Source organism: Mustela nivalis, assembly GCF_964662115.1.
Source record: "Mustela nivalis genome assembly, chromosome: 9".
Classification (NCBI taxonomy): Eukaryota; Metazoa; Chordata; class Mammalia; order Carnivora; family Mustelidae; genus Mustela; species Mustela nivalis.
In genome coordinates this window covers 16,363,067-16,377,769 of record NC_139028.1, presented here as the reverse complement: position 1 = coordinate 16,377,769, position 14,703 = coordinate 16,363,067, and the positions used below count along the sequence as shown (strand labels likewise).

The 14,703-nt window shown below is 41.3% G+C and overlaps 2 protein-coding genes across 4 annotated transcripts in view; both read right to left on the bottom strand.

The window, feature by feature from the left end:
* The window catches only part of LOC309841419 (carotenoid-cleaving dioxygenase, mitochondrial), a 107,705-nt gene extending 105,537 nt beyond the window's left edge, over positions 1-2,168 (bottom strand). For 2 of the 3 annotated variants that reach the window (XM_082684349.1, XM_082684351.1), the window contains exon 1: positions 1,968-2,144. The gene's annotated coding sequence lies outside the window, so the exon portion shown is untranslated. Of the gene's footprint in view, positions 1-1,967 lie in introns of all 3 variants that reach the window. The other variant, XM_082684344.1, reaches the window with a different exon arrangement.
* Positions 2,169-2,706: 538 nt separating this feature from the next.
* Positions 2,707-14,692, bottom strand: SDHD (succinate dehydrogenase complex subunit D). The gene is made up of 4 exons (XM_082684368.1): positions 14,556-14,692; positions 10,826-10,942; positions 9,035-9,179; positions 2,707-3,682 (listed from the first exon to the last, which is right to left on the bottom strand). The coding sequence occupies exons 1-4, from the start codon at positions 14,605-14,607 to the stop codon at positions 3,517-3,519; spliced, it is 480 nt and encodes a 159-aa protein (XP_082540494.1). The 5' UTR covers positions 14,608-14,692; the 3' UTR covers positions 2,707-3,516.
* Positions 14,693-14,703: the final 11 nt, after the last annotated feature.

Sequence of the window (14,703 nt, the reverse complement as noted above, 5' to 3'; positions counted from 1 at the left end):
GAGGAGGAAGCACGACCCAAGCTGAAGGCAGAGGCTTTAACCCACTGAGCCACCCAGGTACCCCCCAAAATAGAAATTTAAAATTCTATCTCTTCGTGGATATCTTATAAATTCAAAGCTTTGGTAGTGACCCATCCCTGCACTGTCATTATCTAATTTTCCTCCAAAAAGTAATGACCACTTCCCATCCATCTATTCACAACAAAGAAATTGAACATATACTCCTTCCTCTCTTGATCTTCACACCCCAGTATAGCTCTTATTGATTCTTAAGTTCTAAACATCTCTTAAAATTTGTTTTCTTTTTCATTCTGGCTACTACTGCCTTTCATCATCTTTTCTGTGTTGCTGAAATAATCTAACATTTCCATGCTTACCTCCCTCAAATGTATACCTGACACAGCTGCCAGCATAACCTATTTAAAATAAACATGCCCGGGGCACCTGGGTGGCTCAGTGGGTTAAGGCTCTGCCTTTGGCTCAGGTCATGATCTCAGGGTCCTGGGATAGAGCCCCGCATCGGGCTCTCTGCTAGACAGGAAGCCTGCTTCCCTTCCTCTCTCTCTGCCTGCCTCTCTGCCTACTTGTGATCCCTGTCTGTCAAATAAATAAATAAAATCTTTAATAAATAAGTAAATGAAATAAAATAAACATAACCATGTCATTTGCACACTTAACCATCTTCAGTAACTCCCCACTGCCATCAAGACCATTTCAGTTACTTATTATGGCTTGGAAGGTCCTTTATCATCAGTTCTCCCATGCTGTAGTCACACCAAATGATGCGCCCTCTTCTGCTTCCTTGGCCACCTGTCAGCTCCTTTACCTTTCAGATACCAGGTCAAGACTCCTCCAGGAAACTTGCAAGCAAATTCTAACTGCACCTCTTATTAGATCACTGCTGTGCTGACCTATTACTGCACTTACCAGTGTACTGCCATATACAGTATATAACTTAGCTGTTGTCCCAATGAAACCATGAATTCCTTTTAAGGGCAGAGGACTTCTCTCTTTACTCACAGTACCTGTCACAGTGCCAATTACATGAGGTACTTACTATCTGTCAGATGAAAGAATGTTTTTTCATTTCTACACCTTTAAAATTGAGTCCTACTTTCTGCTGCCACTAGAGTTCAGGCCCCTTCTTCCTTTATCCTCCTCCATGTCCTTCTGCTCTAGGTTACCAACCTTCCTCATGTCACCTAAATCCTCTCTAAAGCACAGTTCTAATCATGTATTGCTTAGCCTCAGAAACCTACTGCTATTAGCGCCCGCCTCATGTCCCCTGCTGCCTCAGCAGCTCACAGCAGCTCCCAGTGATTTCCCACAGTGACAGCTCCGTACTGCTCTTGTTACAAAAACAACTGGGACCTGGAGCAGGCAGTACCCAACCAGCCTCCACTCGAACTTCTCAGTCCCCATCTAATGAAGCTTACTAGCATTAGACAGCTTTCCAGAACCAACTGTGGTCCGATGGTGCCGGTGACAGCTACAGGATCCCCACATTACCCAGTCCCTGCCCTCCCCATTTCAACTACATGGAAAACTCCACTTTACAGCAGTGGTCTCCTGGGGGCTGGGCGGGGGTGGGGGGAGAGAGAAACGATGCGAGGGGGGATCATTGTCTATAGAGAACTTTAAGCCAATAATAAAACTGACGAAAGGTCAGTCTGCTTTTTATCTTCGTCACAAGCCAACAATCCAAAACAATGTGTTTTACTACTATTTTATTAGTAATTTAATTACATATGTTACTGTATTTCTCCCTGCCAAAGCACACTGGCCCACCACCACCACTCCTGGGTGAGCCACTGCTATTCCGGCATCACCCCCTTGGGAGCCGCTAACCACCCCGAAACAGAAATAATCACCGTTTCTGAACACTTAATATCCATCTAAGTCTCCGACAAGGCCATAAGGGGAGCTTATCTTTAGCCCCTACTACAGACATTCATGAACACACTTACCCTCCTAGCCAGCTTCCCTTCAATAGTCTGCCTCAGCTGCCCAGTAAGGTCTTCTGTGAGGGAAACACGCCAAGTCCCAGTTCCTCTACGCTGCTAGGAGAAACAAACCATCATGCCTTACACTCACCCTCAGATCAAACTAACTGCATCCAGAATGTAATTTAAATTCCAAAGGCTGGCATTTACAGAACATCATAATCTGGACCTCCTAATTCCTACTACAGTCGACCCTTAATGTGGGGGTTAAGGGAACCGACACCTCACACAGTCAAAAGTCGATGTGATGCCCCCAAAACTGAACTACTAATAGCCTACTAATGATGAAAAGCCCTACTGATAACATAATTAACATATATTTTTATGTTATATGATTTATATATTATATTCTTTAAACTAGAGAAAAAATATTAAGAAAATCACAAAGAAAAAAATACATTTATAGTACTGTACTAACAACAAAAAAACAAAATCCACATTTATAAGTGGACCAGAGCAACTGTGTTGCTCAAGGGTCAAATGTATTTAATCTTTATACTCTTCTCATACCAAACTACTCATACTCAGTATATTTTTGCCTATTACACATAAGTATTTTTTGTATTACAGTACTTTGTAATTTACCTAACTGCTTAGTCCTAGAAAGAAATTTAAACAGTCCTGTTTTATTGGTGTATATGCAACAGACACCAAGTTCTCCTGAATTAAAAGTAGGGACAGTTAATACACAAAAGAGAATACATTTTTATTATATAGAATTTTATTTAAAAAAAAAAAAACTTTATTCTCATAGAATACATTTTCACATTAGAGATTCCTACAATGGGAAAATAACAATTTATTACTTACAGTTTTATTTTTGTAGACAGATTATTTTAGGACAAGTAAAATAAACACATTTGAGGATTAATTCTTGGTTTAGAATCTACATTACTTTAATACCTCTATGAGGGGACCTCTTCCCTACATGGAACTTCTCTATACAGAAGCTCTGTAGGCTCTTCTTTCCAGGATTTAAAAATTAATAATATAAAATATCAGAATTTCCTAATTTTAAAGTTTCCCTTGGACATGTAACCCTCAATAACTGGTATTGAATGAACAGAGAGGGAGATTTTCAAAAATTAAACACTAATTTTCTGCAAAGTCTTTACTTACGAATTAACAGGCTTTCCCTTTCTCCATCGTTCCAGGACAAAAGACAAGTATTGTCAGGTATTGATAGTAATAAAGCTGAATTCCCTTTAAGAATTTGATATGCTAACAGGCAAAAGCTCATACATAATGGTTAGTTATGCTATGAGTTTTGTGAGAAGCTGGAAGACAACCCCACAAACTCAGAACAAGAAACCCAGTCTCCAAATTTCTGGAATACAATTCCTCTTGAACCTTTTTATCAAAGACTAATTTCTAAAAATAACCAGGTGATTAGAAGAGGTTTGTCTCACCAATGGACTTATCTGATATTTCCTCCTTATCGTGAGCTGAATGGCATGACAGAGCAGAGGCAAAGAGGTGTACAATCAATTCTCAAGGTATTAAGTCAAAAAGGTCAGAGCTTCCACAGCATGGCAACAGCTTTGCAGATGCCCACGTCATGATAGTTGAAATAACAAAGCCCAGCAAAGGTTAGAGCCGAGAGTGCCAAAACGCCTGCTTTGACAGCTTTCTGCAAAGCATCCCCTCGAACGTAGTCAGTAACCACTTGTCCAAGGCCCCTAAAAAAAAAAACACACAAAAAACAGTGCAAAAGAAAAATCACAAGTCAGAAGACTATATGGCTAACCTGACTGCAAAAAACTGTCAGGTTCGACATACAACTCATAGTAACAGGAATCATAAACCAAAATGAAGGAACCAAGAGTCTCCTAATAATGCAATAAAGACCTCTCTATTCTTTAGATTTAATTTTCCAGTTATTTGTATCAAAGATAGCAGTTAATTACCATTCTATTTACAAACTCTTGGGGTTTGGGTTTGTTTTTTTTTTTTAACTAAAACAAACGCTCAAGGGGCACCTGGGTAGCTCAGTCAGTGCGGCATGTGACTCCTGAATTCAGGATCATGAGTCTGAGCCCCAGATTGGGTGTAGAGATTACTAAAAAAATAAATAAACTTTAAAACAAATGCTCTATAGAGTCTTTCATTAATTCAAAAAAAATCTGTGAAGCAGATATTGTGTATGAAAACCTGTTATAGAAGTTGAAAGAACAGCAAAGACAGCATCCCTGCCCTTATGGAACAGATTCTAGTGAAGGAGGGGGAAAAAAGGTTATGTTTTTAAGTAGGGAGTAATCTAAGTAAGTAGTGACCTTATTTTATTATTAATAATAGCTTTATGAGATGTAATTCACATGCCATGGAATTAACCCTTTTAAGCGATCTCTAAAGCCAGTGTGGGGCTCAAAATCACAACCCTGAGATCAGGAGTCACACACTCCTCTGACTGAGCCAGCTGGTTGCCCACAATTAACCCTTTCAAAGTGGCTTTTATTTTTATTTTTATTTTTTAAAGATTTTATTTATTTATTTGACAGAGAGAGATCACAAGTAGGCAGAGAGGCAGGCAGAGAGAGAGAGAGAGGAGGAAGCAGACTCCCTGCTGAGCAGAGAGCCCGACGTGGGACTCGATCCCAGGACCCTGAGATCATGACCTGAGCCCAAGGCGGCAGCTTAACCCACTGAGCCACCCAGGCGCCCCAAAGAGGCTTTTAGTATAAGCATGAAGTTGCACAACATCATCACTATTTAGTTCCAGAACATTTCATCACTCCCAAAAGAAACCCCCTATCCATTAGTCCCTTACTCAACTAGTTTTCTGTCTCTCCAGACTTGCCTTCTCTACAGTTTAGAGAAATCATACAACATGTGGCCTTTTGTGTCAAGTTTCTTTCATTTCACATCTTCAAGGTTCACCCATGTTGTAGCAGGTATCAGTACTTCAACCTTTTGTGTGGCCAAATAATATTCCTTTGTAAGAATATGCTATATTTTGGGACGCCTGGGTGGCTCAGTTGGTTAAGCAGCTGCCTTCGGCTCAGGTCATGATCCCAGCATCCTGGAATCGAGTCCCACATCGGGCTCCTTGCTCCGCAGGGAGCCTGCTTCTCCCTCTGACTCTGCCTTCCACTCTGCCTATGCTCGCTCTCCCTCACTCTCTCTCTGATAAATAAATAAATAAAATCTAAAAAAAAAAAAAAAAAAAAAAAGGCTCGGGCTGTTTTCGCCTTTAAGGGGCTGCCGTAGGCTTTAAGCAGCTCCCGCAAAGGTCCTTCCATCCTTATCCTAGGTACCTCGTTTCCCATTTAAAAAAAAAAAAAAAAAAAAAAAAAAAAAAAGAATATGCTATATTTTCTTAAACTATTTATCAGCTGACAGACATTTGGATTATTTCTACTTTTTGGTTATTATAACTATTCATCAGGAGATAGACATCTGGATTGTTTTCACTTTCTGGCTATTTATAAACACTATGAATATTACTATGCAAATTCTCGTGTGAAGACATATATGTTCAATGCTGAGGGGTATAAACCTAAAAGTGCAATCACTGAGTCATACGTACCTCTAACTTTTTGTTAGAACTGCCTAATTTTTCCAAAGTGGCTATAACTTCTTACATTCCCACAAGAGACATATGAGGACTCCAACTTCTCAATATTCTTGAAACAATGTGTTATTGTCCCTATTTTTGATGACAGACATCCTAATGAGTGTGAAGTAGTATCTCATTTTGGTTTGGGTTTGGGGGTTTTTTGTTTGTTTTAGGGAGGGAGGGCGAGAGACTCTCAAGTAGGTTCCATGCCCAGCGCAGAGCCAGACTCAGGGCTGAACGCCACAACCCCAAGATCATAAGCTGGGCCCAAATCAAGAGTTGGATGTTTAACCATATGAGCCATCTAGGCACCCACTGATTTGCATTTCTATAATAACAAATGACGTTGTGCATTTTTTCATGTGCTTATGAGCCATTTGTGAATCTTTAGATAAATGTAATTTTACCTTTAAAAAGTCACTGGCTATAGTATGGTAAATGGACAGTGCAGGAAGAAGGGGGGGTGCAAAAACAAACAGAAAACCACTCAGGAGGCAAATAAAGTGCCTTGGCAAGTACTGGCTTAACCTAGGCTGGTGAGAGGGGAGATGGTGTGAAGTGACAACTGAGGCAAGTTATGTTTTTAGGAAAGAGCTAACAGAGCTGATGGACTAGATGTGAGATAAGACAAAAAGAAGTATCTAGAATAACTCAGAGGATTTTTTGGCTTGAGCAACTAGATTTTACTGAGTTAGGGAAGAATAGGAAAGGAGGTGGCTTTGAGGAAAAATCAAGTGAGATATGGGGGAAAGACTGATTCTGGGCCATGTTAAATTTGGGAGGATGATCAGACATCCAAGTGGATTGTGTTAGTTACACAAATGGAAATACAGGTCTGTAGATCAGGGAAAGAGGTCAGATATGAGCTCACCTCAGGAAATTAAGGGAAATTAAGAAAGCGAGACTGAGCCCAGGCAGAGCTTTATTATTCAGAGGTCAGACAAGAGGAGAAGCAGGCATGAGGGACTGAGAAGGTACAGCTAGTGGGGCAGAGGAAAGTAGCATCAAGGAAGTCAAATGGAAATTATTTAAGGAAGGAATGATCAATTAAGTTGAATGCTGCTTAGAGCTCAATTAACAGGAGGACGGAGGACAGCTGGATTTGGAAAAATAAAGGTTTTGGGGGGGACTTTGGTAAGAATGACTTCAGTTATGTAGTTGGGATGAAAGTCCAATTAATGTGGGTTAAGAGAGACTGGATGCTGAGGAATTATAGAAAATTACAAGCAACTTTTTCAAGTCATGATGTGTGTGTGCGTATGTGTGTGACAGAGAGGGAGAGAGAGAGAGAGAAAGGGAGGGAGGGAGGAGAAAAAAGGGAGAATTAGTAAGGTTAAGTGGAGGAGTATAAAATTAATGAAAAATAACAATACATTACTTTAAAATGACCTCTTATTCTGACTTTTCATTGATTTAGATGGATCTCCTGCCAAGAACTACGTATTAGAGAACTCTCACTATACTTGTGATCTATACATGCAACAGGAATCCTTTACTTTGAAAGGTCTACCTGGTTAAAGGGTAATTCTCCAAGCCACCCTAGAAAAGTAGGTAAGCAAAAGCCCCTTTAACACTAGCTACAAAATCTTCTGACAAAGTCACTTAACCTCCCTGGGGTTCAGTTTCCACACCTGTAAAGTACAGGGTTGGTTAAGACATTCCCATGTCCTTTCAGCTCTAGCAATACAAAAATGCTTCCCTCACCCACAATATCATAACATCCTTGTAAAACAACATAAAATGAATCACTGAAAGAACAACTGTTACTCGCAAACTTTTCAGAAGGTTCATTAACTTAGAAAAATCTAACAAACTACACTGAATAAAATAAACAGAAACTAGAAATTCATTCATTCAATAAATATTTACTTAGTGCTATGTGTCAGGTATTGTTCTAGGGACTAACGACACATGAGCAAACAAAAAGTCAAAAATCTCTTCTTTGAGGGACGCCTGGGTGGCTCAGTTGGTTGAGCAGCTGCCTTCGGCTCAGGTCATGATCCCAGCTTCCTAGGATCGAGTCCCACATCGGGCTCCTTGCTCGGCAGGGAGCCTGCTTCTCCCTCTGCCTCTGCCTGCCATTCTGTCTGCCTGTGCTCCCTCTCTCTCCCTCTCTGACAAATAAATAAAATCTTTAAAAAAAAAAAATCTCTTCTTTGAGAAAAGGCAAGACTGCACTGTAGTGTTTAAGGACAAGTGGGTGATAAAACTACGATGAAATGCAAAGAAGTGATTAGTATAAAAATCAGGATAATGGTTCCCAGTAGGAGGATGCTGAGCAGTTATGACTGAGGCAGAACACAAGGAAGAAGCTTCTGCAGTTCTAGTTCTTGACCTGGGCAGTGTTATCCTTGTAATAATTCATTAAGCCATAATTATGTAATAATTCGGACTTCTTTGTATCTGTGCTTTCATTCTAACGAAGGGAGACAAGGAGTATAGAAAATAATAAATACATTATATAGTATATCAGAAGGTAATAAGCAATACTGAGAAAAATAAAATCGGGGAGAGAGATAAGGAATGCTGGGAAGGACACCGCAATTGAAATAAGTGGTTACAGGGGCACCTGGGTGGCTCAATGGGTTAAGCCGATGCCTTGGGCTCAGGTCATGATCTCAGGGTCCTGGGATCAAGTCCCGCATCGGGCTCCCTGCTCAGCAGGGAGCTTGTTTCCCTCTTTCTCTCTGCCTGCCTCTCTGTCTACTTGTGATCTCCCTCTGTCAAATAAATAAATAAAATCTTTAAAAAAAAAAAAAAGAAATAAGTGGTTACAGAAGGCTTCATTGAGAAGGTGACATTTCAGATGTGAAGGAAATGAGGAATAAGCCAAGCGTGTAATTAGAAAAAGAGGCCAGAAGCAAGAGTAAAAGTAAAGTTCTGAGGCCTGGCATGTCCCTGGCATGTCTAAGAATAATCAAAGCCTGTGAAAATGTAGAAGAGAGTAGCTGGAGAATGAGGGAAGAAACAGGCCAAATTATGTTGGGTCTGTAGACCACTTTAAGAATTCTTAGTTTGAGGGAAGTTAAGAGACTACAAAATATTTTGAGGAGGATGTTTGACCTGACTTAATACTTTAATAGGATCCCTGGGGCTGCTGCGTCAGGAACAGACAGGAGGACCAGTTAGGGCACTACTATGGGAATCAAAGATGATGACCAGGTTTGGGGCATGAACAGTTAGAAGAATGGAAATGCCATTAACTCATATGAGCCCGAGTGCTGGAGAAGGAGATTTGGGGGAGAGCAAGAACTTAGTTTTATAACGTTATATTCAAAACGCCTATTAGCCACGGAAGTGAAGATACTGAATAGGCAGGTGGACACATAAATCAGGCATATAAATACCTTACATGTGTTTTAAAGTTATCTATAGGTCTGAATATCTCAACTTCTCCTTCATATGCAGTAATGAGACAAGCTCATAGCTAATAACTGACAGACAACATTGACACTGAAGGAACTGCTGTACTTGCCAGTGACTGTGGAGAGTGAGGGCCGCAGCCAGGGAGTAGTCCATCGCAGAGCCAGGATTCAAATAAGCAGCTGGAATTAGGCCCAGGAGCAAAACACTGACAACCCTCTCACCAGTCCAGTGGAGAGATGCAGCCTTAGAACCAGCTGCGGAAAGGAGGAACCAGACTAGTAAGAGTTGAACCAAAGAATCACACATCTCTCATATTCAATATTTGCTACAAAATAACCCAGCTGACAGGACAGCAAACAGCATGCATATAAGACTTCGCTCTGAGCATAAAGAGAATAAGATAAAGAAGATACTTGAGAAAGATGCTACCTCCCTTCTTTGAAATTCCTTAACACAGGGTGCCTTGGTGCCTACACAGACTGATTAGAACACTGACTCACTTTGTCGACAGACAACAAGATACTTCTGCAAAGTACCTTTGCAGAATCACCAATCTCGAACTTTAGTACAATGGACAGATACCTTATGAATACATGTTAATACCACCTGAGAAATTCCTTACAAAATTACTTGTATTTATACCTCTAATATTTAGAATTAGAAGTAAGGTAATAAAAAAAATCCTTCGAGGGGCGCCTGAGTGGCTCAGTGGGTTAAGCCTCTGCCTTCAGCTCAGGTCATGATCTCAGGGTCCTGGGATCGAGCCCCGCATCGGGCTTTCTGCTCTGCAGGGAGCCTGCTTCCTCCTCTCTCTGCCTGCCTCTCTGCCTACTTGTGATCTCTATCTGTCAAATAAATAAATAAAATCTATAAAAAAAAAAAAATCCTTCGAAAACAAAATTAAGCCAGCCAATTCGAAAAGTTCTGATACAAACTTTTAGGATTATGATCCTTCTTCTGTCCCATTACTTATAAAGAGCCCAAAACAAATATGGAACACGAGAACTTCTTTTAAATAAGTGAAAAACAAAATGGGCATTACACATTTCTTGGGGAGCCTCTATCCTTTTTTGGTTACAGACCCCTTTGGGACTCCAATGGAAGGATGGAGATATTCTCCAGAAAAAATGCACATGGACACACACAGTAAAAACTATGTTTACAACTTCTGGGCCTTTCCTTCAGTACACATACCCCAAAGTAATTTACTCCACTCTGCTAAATTTAACTGAACTTAGCAAAGGAATGGAGAAAGAAACAAAATCTTTTCAAAGATAAAAAATTCTAAAAAGCAGAAAAACTATGCTTGCCTAATTTCTCATAACTTAGATGCAACTAAATATAAGTTGTTGACTCAAGCATCAAGAGAAATCTTTATCTCTGCAAAATACAGATCTTTCCAGAGTTTAAAACTGGAAATTAAGAGTTAACTCATTATTCACCTACAAATTTGCTAAAATTCTGACTCCCCAAAAATGCTATGTAATTTTAATATTGACCTAAATAAAAATAAGCCAGTCAATTACAGCTACAAATATGTATGACTTTTTACATTATCTACTATTCCAAAATATTTGGAATATTGGGTCCTCTCCATCAGCTCAAAAAGTAAGATTACCTATATTGTACAGACTCTTTCTACAGAGCTACTTTAAAAAAAAAAAAAAAATTGAAATTTTAACAGGCTTAGATCAGACGGTTCTCTATAAGTATAAATGGCATCATTCAACCAGGCTGGTATTGTCTAATAAAGGTGCAGGCTAGGGAGGTCTTCATCTGACAGAGCTGGACATAAGAGTTCTGTTCCACACATAGGAAATCCTGCCAAAGGCATGAAAATTTGCCCAGATGAAGAGGGCGAGAGCCCAAAAAGCAACAGCAATGAAAAAAAAAAACATACAATAGTGGTTGGGTGACAGGTGAATATGCTGTGTTCTACACCATCCTGGGGCAGGCTGGTCCTGAAGAAATGCTGAGACCTGAACAGGTCTGACCACGGGAATTCGGACAAACAGAGCTGAGGAAAGAGACATTAGGAAGGTCATAAACACTTCTCCTTTAACAGGCCTTTCCTTTTTTTTTTTTTTCTTTTTTTAATTAACATATAATGTATTATTACCCCCAGGGGTACAGGTCTGTGAATCATCAGGCTTACACAATTCACAGCACTCACCATAGCACATACCCTCCCCAATGTCCATAACCCAACCACCCTCTCCCAAACCCCCTCCCCCAAGCAACCCTCATTTTGTTTTGTGAGATCAAGAGTCTCTTATGGTTTATCTCCCTCCAGATCCCATCTTGTTTCATTTTTTCCTTCCTTACCCCCCAAGCCCCCGACTTTGCCTCTCAAATTCCTCCTATCAGGGAGATCATATTGATAATTGTCTTTCTCTGATTGACTTAGTTAGCTAAGCATAATAACCTCTAGTTCCATCCACATTGTTGCAAATGGCAAGACTTCTTTTGATGGCTGCATTATATATATTGCCATATATATATATATATATATCTCACATCATCTTTATCCATTCATCTTAACAGGCCTTTCTAATAACCATAAGCAAACTACTAGGGCCCAAACAGGGGATGACATCTCATCTGCAAAATGAAAACAGTATCTCCCTAGGGTGCTATGAGGTCACACTAAGTTGCCCCCCAAAGATTAAAAAAATCAATGAACCACTTAAGTAAAAGGACTACACTTTTACTAATTTTATAAAGTATATTAAAGGGCACCTGGGTGGCTCAGTGGGTTAAAGCCCCTGCCTTTGGCTCAGGTCATGATCCCGGGGTCCTGGGATCGAGCCCACATCAGGCTCTTTGCTCTGCTTCCCTTCCTTTGTCTCTGCCTGCCTCCCTGCCTACTTGTGACCTCTGTCAAATAAATAAAAATCTATTTAAAAAGAAAGTATACTATAGCTCCTTCCTCTTTTCATGTGTTCATCTATTCATCCAACGAACATTCACTACATGTTAGAGTATGCTCTAGACTGGAGCAGGAGATAAAAAGACAGACTTTGTCCTCAAGGAATTCAGTCTAGGTTGGGAAGAACATCTATTACCATCTTCCTTTTCAAGATCAGTTTCTCGACATGTACTTTTTTGGGGGAGTGGGGAGGGCAGAGGGAGGAGAGAAAGAACCTTAAACAGGTTTCGCACCCAGCACAAGCCCAATATGGGGCTGGATCTCATATCCCTGAGATCATGACTCAAGCCAAAATCAAGAGTTGGACACTTAGATGACTGAGCCACTTGGACGCCCCTCTTGAACTCATCCTTTTCCATCCCCCTTTAGATTCTATCTCTTGGTTAAAAAATAGACCTAAGTTCACACAACTTTACCACTTACTAGCTGTGAGGTTATGAGCAATTAAGTTAAACAGGCTCTCTAAGCCTCAATGTCCTCATCTGCAAGATGAAAATAGTAGCACTTACTTCATAATATTTTGTTGAAAATTAAAATATTTGGGGTGCCTGGGTGGCTCAGTGGGTTAAGCCTCTGCCTTCAGCTCAGGTCATGATCTCAGAGTCCTGGGATTGAGCCCCACATTGGGCTCTCTGCTCGGTACGGAGCCTGCTTCCTCCTCTCTCTCTCTGCCTGCCTCTCTGCCTACTTGTGATCTCTCTCTCTGTCCAATAAATATATAAAATCTTTAAAAAAAAAAAAAAGAAAATTAAAATACTCAAGGTGCTCACCATAATTCCCAAAATGTCATAAATACTCAATAGAGGGTAACTTCTCTCCTGTGTCTTTCACCTCTCCTTCCTTCCTGTCGGCCATTTCCCACTCACTTATGTAATTTATGTGACCCTTCCCTTGACCCTGTGTCCTCTAATGCCATGCCCTCTTCCCCTGCTCCCTTTCTTCTCTTTCCAACTATGCTCCTTTAAAGTGTTGTCTAAATTCCACTTCCTCACTTCCCTATCATTCATTAACTCTGAAACTCATTTTATCTGCACTACAACTGCTTTGTTAAGTTGCCAATGGTCTCCCTGTGGTCACATCCAACAATTACTGTTCAGTCTTCATGTTATTGGGCCTTTCCTCTCTTCTTTTCTGATGAACTCCCTTCTAGTCTCCCTTTTGATCCTGACATCCTATATGAGTCTCCTCCTGCATCCACTCTTACATGTTTCCCCAATGTTCTATCATCTGCCCACTGCTCTCCTCACGTCCTAAGCCCACCCTTGGCCATTCTGACCACCCAGCTTATACTATCTGTAAGCCGATGACGCCTCATTCTGTATCTGCAGCCCTTCTATGTCTCCAGTGTTTCAGAAGTTTAAGTGCCTGCTGGACCTCTCTCCTGAGATACTCTATATGGTCCTCACACTGACCAAGCCAAAAACTAAAACCATCCTTCAACTCACTCTTTCTAGCAAATCTGTCTTCCATTTGTATGTTCCCCACTCTATTTAATGACATCCCAGCTACTCTTTACCTAAAAATCTGTAAGTCATATAAAACCACCCCACATCCCCCAATTGTCAATCACCAGCTCATACTGATATATCTCCCTAATATTTCTTGAGACAGTCTGCTCTTTTTTGTACCATTTCCCAAGGTCAGGACCTCACAGTCCTTGCCTGCACTACTACAACAATGTCCTATCTCATCTTCCTGACTTGTGTCTTAGCCCACTGCCATCTCCTATGATGGCCATGTACCACAGTGTTACCCAAGGGGCCAATAGAAACTATGTCAAATCTTTCAATGGTGCCCTTTACATCAGGTAAACCCATACTCCTTACCAAGGAAAGTTCTTCCTTGATTTGATTCCAGTTCACCTTTCCAGATTCAGCTCTCATTCCTAACCTTGAGCTTCATGCTCTAATCATATCTAGTTTCTCTCCTACCTGGCAGTTCCTACACCTTCGTCATCACTTTTGCTCATCCCAGTAGTTCCCTAACCCCTGTGGCCTTCCTTAACCCCAAGACACACATACCTCCTCAGGAACCAAAACAGGGCAATTCTTTAAAAACAGAGAGCTAAGTATGTTCCTCCTCTGGAGTGGCATAGCAATCCATGTGCAGCGCAAGACTTTTTGCTTTATGTTCGATTATGATTACCTGTGTTTCCCTATAAAAAGGAAAACTCTTCGAGGGCAAGAACTGTTATACAAACATGTATCCCATTCCTACCACGGTGCCTTGTTTAACACAAATGTCCAGTTCAATGATTACTGAAATGATTTCCAGAACCCCCTCTCCACCAACTCCAGGGTAAATGGGCAAGGCCAGACACTGAGGTTCAGAGCCTAACCCCACCCCGATGCGGGGTGGGCGCATTCTAAGGACAGTGAATGGAGAAAAATCAAAACAGAACAAAAAAAGAACTCTTAAGAACAGCCTCAGTAGAACTGTAACTTCCAGGAGCTCTTTCTCAGATTACCCTATCCCCGTGTCGGCCCGGAGCGGGGCAGGTACGTGCTCGTGCTCGGGAGGACATCTGGGCGCGGAGAGACTGCGGTTATCGCTGTGGTGTAGACCGGGGCCAGATCCGCCAACCGGACGGTGGAGGGATTCCCTGCTCAAAAGGCCTCACCACCCGCAAACAAATCCTCGCCGCACTCCCTTCCCCGGCTGAAGGTTGCCCTAAGAACCTCCCGCTGCCAGGACGCCTCACCTCGGCCTCCTTGGGCACCGCACAGGACACCCAGCCTCCAGAGACTCGCCATCGCTATCCTGAAGCCTCAAGGTCACCCAGCAACCCGGAAGCAGTCCCTCGACAAGTTCCCACCCGGTTACGACACCGGAAAACAGGGAGAAGGAAA